General features: G+C 34.2%; 2 protein-coding genes across 3 annotated transcripts in view; one reads left to right on the plus strand and one right to left on the minus strand.

Annotated features, from left to right (window-relative positions):
- The window catches only part of LOC107087215 (uricase-like), a 10119-nt gene extending 8807 nt beyond the window's left edge, over positions 1-1312 (plus strand). Inside the window, exons 6-7 of the mRNA XM_015378659.1 lie at positions 88-171; positions 246-1312. Coding sequence (XP_015234145.1) covers positions 88-171; positions 246-320 — 159 coding nt within the window. The 3' untranslated portion in view covers positions 321-1312. The remainder of the gene's footprint in view (positions 1-87; positions 172-245) is intronic.
- Positions 1313-3193: 1881 nt separating this feature from the next.
- Positions 3194-5885, minus strand: samd13 (sterile alpha motif domain containing 13). Of its 2 annotated transcripts, none has more exons than XM_015378665.1 (5): positions 5698-5885; positions 5242-5346; positions 4064-4106; positions 3848-3959; positions 3194-3741 (listed from the first exon to the last, which is right to left on the minus strand). In XM_015378665.1, the coding sequence occupies exons 2-5, from the start codon at positions 5267-5269 to the stop codon at positions 3598-3600; spliced, it is 327 nt and encodes a 108-aa protein (XP_015234151.1). In that variant the 5' UTR covers positions 5270-5346; positions 5698-5885; the 3' UTR covers positions 3194-3597. The 2 variants fall into 2 exon arrangements, with proteins under 2 accessions (XP_015234151.1, XP_015234152.1); XM_015378666.1 differs by lacking the exon at positions 5698-5885 and adding an exon at positions 5466-5666.
- Positions 5886-6834: the final 949 nt, after the last annotated feature.

Below are 6834 nucleotides of genomic sequence, written 5' to 3' on the forward strand. Positions count from 1 at the left end.
TGTGTGTGTGTGTGTGTAGGATATTACATGAACTTGTAACAGCATGTGGCATTAAATGAAACTCTGTAAAAGAAATGTTATCCTTAGGTGGAGGAAATAGAGATCGTCATGCCCAACCAGCATTACTTCACCATAGACATGACAAAAATGGGTCTAAACAACAAAGATGAGGTAAATACTATGGACCGTTGTTTACAATAACAAATAGTGTTTTAAATGACAATTTTTATTGTTCTTTTTTTTAGGTATTTCTTCCTCTGGACAGTCCTTCTGGTAACATTACTGGGACAGTGTGCCGCAAACAGAGAGCCAGACTTTAAAAGGAACAGCAACGATTGATTACACCATTGCCAGTTTCAGTATTAATCTGTTGATCCAAAAAATAAAAACCAATCTAAGTGATGAAACCAATAAAAACCCTAAAGATGTGAACAAGACTATTGCCTATGAATATGTAAAACTAATCAGACAAAAACAGGAGTAGTAAAAACAATTCAACCAACTTTTATTGAGAATCTCTTCCTCTTTGCTACAGTGTTGTATTTTAAGGTCTAATGCCCTTTGGGTTGTTCCAAAATATCAAACAATGCATGTATACAAATATTAGCATATCCTGTGATTGGTACTGACAGAAAAGCACATAGTTTATTTTTACCAGGGAACCTACAGTGTCATTGTTCCCTTTCTCTGAAGGATTATGTTAATGTTTGCCTCATGACGACCCCGGGGGTCTTTAATCATCTGTCAGTGGGTCACAGGCTTCATTTTTGGTATAATCAGGATTTAATAACTGCCTCTTAAGAATATAAATCTAAAGCTATGTTTTAAAAAATATTTAGGAACATCTCTATTAGTTTCTACCATCTGTGTGCAGAGGTATACTTGTCATTACTTTGCATTATTTAGGTTTGCAAAAGCATTTTTTAATCACCTTCTATGATGTCACACGCCAGCATCAGAAACAGAATAAGGTCTGGAATTAGACTGAGTTGGTAAACGATCTTGATTATTCTCTATCCAGCTATTCTGAGTTTTGTAGATTTCAGTATCAGTGACGACTGACAACTTTGACATATTTCCAGCTGTTAGACAGACTCACACTATAACATAAGAATGCATTTCTACATGTAGAGGAATTGAGCCTAAACCAACCAATCCTACAATCTTGCCTAATTTTGTAAATTGGTGTTTGCTAATATGATGTGATAATGTTATTTTCTAACATAGTAATGTATATTGTAGCCAAACTAATAATTTAGTATTTGCTGACATAAAGTATTGAGGTTCTTTAGATGAACCTTCCCACGTCTTAACCAAGCTCACATTTTCCCCTACAACTCTCTCAAACAAGCAGTTATTGCTTAGTTTTGTTTTTGTTCAAGTCAATCACATCTACATAAAAAAAACAACTAATTTGAACTTTTCAAGTTTCTTTTTTTTTTTTATACTCTTCTGACCTTGCTATAGCGTGTGCATTTTTTTTTTTTTTGAGGGAAGGGGGCAATTAATGAGACAAAATTATTTTCTGATTGTAAAACAAAAATGTGTGTATATATATAACTATATAAGGGGAGAAACAATCGGATTGATCGTGATTTATCTATTATTGAAATAATCTAATTTAGTTATCGATTAATCGTCAACTGGAGTTTTGACTGTAAAACATGCCTTTAGATGACAAAGCAGCCCACTTAGAGCAGTAATTATACCAAGATTATAAATATATATACATTTTGCATTTAAGATTTAAAAATTTTTTGTCAATATGCTCTATCCAGAAGACCTCAAGTGGAAAGGTTTGAGTTTCTGCTATTAATTTAGTAAAAATTCTTCTTTAAAGAATCTTTGGCTATCCAATTATCTCTCTCTCTCTCTCTCTCTATATATATATATATATATATATATATATACATATATTAATTGTAGGGTGAAACCCCCTTAGGAGGAAAGGCTTCTATGTACTGAAAACATCAGTGCTTTAAACCACAGATTGATCTGGAGAGAGCCACCAAATGGATAGGTGCTGAATTGTTTTCAGAAAACTGAGCTTAAGTGCAGCTGCAAGTTTGTTTCAGCGGAATACATTTTTTACTGTAGAGAAATAATCATAGAAGCCTTTGCAGACTGTAATGCTAATAATCTTGCAGCTTTTCCATCAAAATAACCTGCAGCCTCTTGTTTCAGAACAACCAGCAAACTCTAATAAGTAAACACGTTTCACTGATAGCGCCTGGCTGCATCTTGACAAAGGAGCAGAAATGTCATTAAGATGTTCCCAAACTTTTTTATTTTCACTTTAGTTTGAAGAAATAAGGATCAAACTGCTTTGTACACCTGAGGTCTAACTTCAAAAAATAACTTTAGAATCAGCAAAGAAGAGCAAGTGATCTTCTCCGTTTTAATGTGTAAAACCAAACAGGGTGAAGCTTTTCTACTGTGTCAAAGGATGTTATTGTTCCATTCTGGGTACAAAATACAGCTATACATGTAAGCTATATGAAATAAATTATGTCTAAAAAAAAAAAAAACATTCTTGCTAGAAAATAACACTTCACATCTCATTATTTGGTCTTATTGTTAAAACTCATTTTTAGTTTCACCTTCCCTTGCTGCTCACCTTATTGTATGAAGCCAAAAAAATAGATTCCTGAACAAGAGTGAATTTTTTAAAGGAAGCTAATGTTGACAAACTGATTTAGCATGGAAAAGTTCTGCCATTAAGGGATTAACAGGCTCCCAACGAACAATGCGTAGTGCAAAATAAATGAATACAGTCCAGAAAGTAAAGTTACTTTGCTCAGAAAAAAAGCACCATTTATCATCAGTTTTAGACTCAAGAAACTCAAACTCCAGTGTTCTGTTACACTTAAAGATGGGTCAAAAACACTTCAATACAGCCGTCTGTGTGACAAAGCTGAAAGCACCAAAGGTAGGTACATAATAAGAATATATACAGAAAGATTCTATCAAGAGCCTTAAGTCTAAATAATGTTGATGTACAGAAACAAAGAAGCTTTAGGTAAAAGGCTGGAAAACCAAATGCTTCATTGTTACATGCTCAGGACAAGTCATGGACTCAGATATGCAGGTTTAAACACAGAGTCAATTCAGGGACATATGGAGGCATCATAAGTGTCTGCATAAGTGTCTGCAGGTATAAAAGTGTTGAGATATTACAGAGCATACATCATTTTTAATTATATATTATCTTATATACAAATACTTAAAAAAAAAAAAAAAACATTATAGGTTAATTAACTTTTCACACTCACACACACGCATCTTTAGAATACTCCCTAAATCTCATTTATTTAAATAAAACACACAAAAAATACATATTTAAGCAGCAGAAATATGAATGGCTAAAAGGGTAAACAGCTGGGTGGACGAATTGTGCAGAACAGTTTTTTTTTTTGGGATCCACGCTTATTAAAAAAAAAAAGAAAACAAGAACAACAACAAAAAACCGAACATACAGCATTCAAATCTGGTTAAGGTGCCGCTGTTGACACCCTGTTTTTGTGAAGCCGCAGCTAACCTGGAGTCTCCTGACATGATGATTGTCACTGAGGTGCGTGGCGGGGTGAGCTGGCCGTGCTATGACGCATTGCTCTTCAGGTGCTGAGTCTGCAGCGGCTTCACATGGTATTCGTAGATTTTCAGCGCCGGGCCGAGTTTTATCGACAGTCCCGTTAAGACGTCGTTTCGCGTCATCAGGAGCAAAGACTTGCCGTCAATTTCCTGTCAGAGACAACTTTTTGGTATAATTATTTCAACACCTGTTTGGACAAAAAGTAGGATTTAAAAAAAAAAAAAAAACAAAAAAAACTAAAAATATCACACAAACCTGATCTTGGAAAGCTGTAGCTTGTTCTTCAAACCCTGTTGCTTTGAAATAATTGACGACGTCAGCAACTCCCCAGTTGGAAGGGTCGGGCAGCTGACCATTCTCCACTGGGCTGTGGGAATAAAGTTAATCCACTCAGATTATAGTGTAACAGCAGAAAGAAAAACTGGAAATTAAACAGGTACATAAGACTCCTACTCTAGTTTTAAATTATACCTTTTGGTGTCGACTGAGCCATTTGCCTTGTCCTCCATACCGGCTGTTGAATAAAATAATATTAACATAAACAGTTAGTTTTACAATCTTACTGAATCAGTTAAGATAAAATAACTTGTTTAGTTCACAAGCAGTTTCAAGCGGTTTTCTTTTTTCTATAATTAACAGCTGATCAAAAAAACATGATGATTTTTTAGTCAAACATTTGTCAACAAAAACAAAAACAAAGAAATCACTGCATAGAACGCCTATATGAACAATGGAAAATCCAAAGTTCTGATAACATTTAGTAATCAAAATATATATACATTTGTTTGGACTGAAATAGGTTTAAGTTTGCAATTCTGTTTGAAAAAGTTAACAAAATGGCACAAATGCATGAGTTTAACGACTTCTGCTTTCAAATGACTGTATAATAATATGCTAATAACACTCTAATACACCATTTTTGGTGTTTAAAATCCTGTAAAATATTGCAATATCAGCTAATTGGTTGAAAACAGAAGACCATTAACTGTATGTCAGATAAGAAAATGTAATTATACAAGTTATAATGACTGAATAATGAATGGTTTAAGTTTTTACCAGATTTTTACCTGCTAATGAGATTAAATTCATTAACTAGCAGGAAATGAATATTTCCGGTGCAGCATCACATAAAAACAACACATTTACAAAGAATTTATGAAGAACAGAAATTAACAAGACATGTCTCATTTTTCTCCTCCTTTTTCACTCAAAAGTAGAACAATTAAAAATATCTGCAGCACATTCAGCCCAACTTTGTTTGTGGGATAAAGTCCATCAGACCTACAGGACCAGACAAATATAAAAGCAGGTAGTTATTTTCTACCTTTAGGGTAAAAAATCTCAATAAAACAACAAAAAAAAAGAATATAAAATGGAAAAACTTGTCATCAGAGGCATGCAAATGTAAAACAAATATGTTAAAAATGTAATAATTGATTCTGATAACATAATAGGATTGTTGCTCTGGTGCTAAACTATTAAAAGTGATTTACATAGGGGCCTTTTTATTTCACATCTTTTATTATGATATTATAATTGATTTTAAATAGGACTTAATACCCACATTATGCTTTAATATGTCAGCTTATAGTTTATCAAGTGGTTTTCAAGTTTAATTTCCCAACATTTGAATAAAAGAAGAGTCTTACATGCTGTTAGGTTGCAGTAATTTTTCATTAGATGTCTTCAGTCAGTGTGTAGGCAGTTCAATCACCATCATCGTTTGTCTTTCTGACATTCAGTGGATGTCCCCGCTGGAAAAGCACAGCAGCAAAATGGTGAAAAAAAGCAGCTTCTTTAACTAAAACTGTCAAATTTCACACGAAACAAGTACAAAATGAGATGTTTAAAAAAATTACGACGTAAAACTCACGCTGTTAGCGAAATTAAAAGCAGAACAAATATTGAAATGAAAAACTGAATACACAACGACGATAAATCGGTCGAAAAAAATATAAATTAAACATAAAAAAAGGGGGAAAAAAATCGACCGTCGAACGACAGGCAGACGTTTAACGGCAACCTATCGGTGTTTTGTAATAACGCTAACGTTAAGCTAAGAGGGATAGTTAGCCTCGTTTGCTAATACGAAATTTAACAGTTACCTTATCTTTTGGGGAGATTCTGGCCTGATAACAGCGGCTCGTTCGAGTCTACAAGCCACAATTCTGCAAATAAAAAGTTTCATTAATATTTGGGATTTTTTACTGTACAATTAGCAACGGGTTTTATTTGATAAAATCAAATTATATTCAAGTAAGCCAACAAGCTTCCTCGCTTTCGTTTCCTTCGCCCACAACGTTGGGGGGGTTTATGGGTAATGTAGTTCAGCAGCACTTAAACGGCTCCCAACAGAAAACACACAAACACTTAGTTTAATAAAAAGAATTTATTATAATGACATATCCTTTGTTACTTAAAATCTGCTACAGCAAAGTGTACTTCCCTTGCGAACACAAGTAAATATGATTGGGAAAAATAATGTGTCAGCTTTCTAAATGATGTGCAAAAATATCCACAAACTAAATTACAGACACATTTCAGATTATTTGATTCCCATACTGGCACGTGTGACTAGCTACAAGAACTGATTGAACTGATTTCCTTCAGTCAGGAAGAGTGTGAAATGGCTCAGGTAAAGGTGCCGTCGTTTTACATCAAATTTCAACAAACATCACACACAAGGGAGGGTAGAACAGATGATACAGAAGAGCTGGAAAAAGCCTAAACATTTGTTTTTCAGGATTTACACACAGGCAGTTTGGACAGAGACATGCTTGTGGGCCAGGAGTCAAAAACATTGCACATGTTTTGAGCCTTACCAACTGTTTACTATGGAAGAGGATTAGGGCCACTGAAAAAAATAAAAAGTTAACAGATTTTTAAATATTATTTCAGTTTAATATGGGAAAAAAGTCAGAATTCTGACTTTAATCTCAGAATTCTGACTTTTTTTTTCTTCCAGAATTCTGACTTTTTTCTCAGAATTCTGACTTTTTTCCTCAGAATTCTTACTTTAATCTCAGAATCCTGCCTTTTTACTCAGAATTCTGACAGCTGATAAACATGTTTGCATCAAGCCGTAGCCATGTCTGTTTTAAAGACTAGCTCTCTTGTGTTAATCACCTTCTGCTCCTCCATTAATGATATAGCATCACCGGGGACCCCTCAGGCACGTAAAAAGTTGCCTAATTGAGTTATTTTCCACCAATGTGTTACTGGCCCTCTCAAACAACTCACAT

The sequence above is a fragment of the Cyprinodon variegatus genome, unplaced genomic scaffold (assembly GCF_000732505.1).
Source record: "Cyprinodon variegatus isolate N-32 unplaced genomic scaffold, C_variegatus-1.0 Scaffold176, whole genome shotgun sequence".
Taxonomy (NCBI): Eukaryota; Metazoa; Chordata; class Actinopteri; order Cyprinodontiformes; family Cyprinodontidae; genus Cyprinodon; species Cyprinodon variegatus.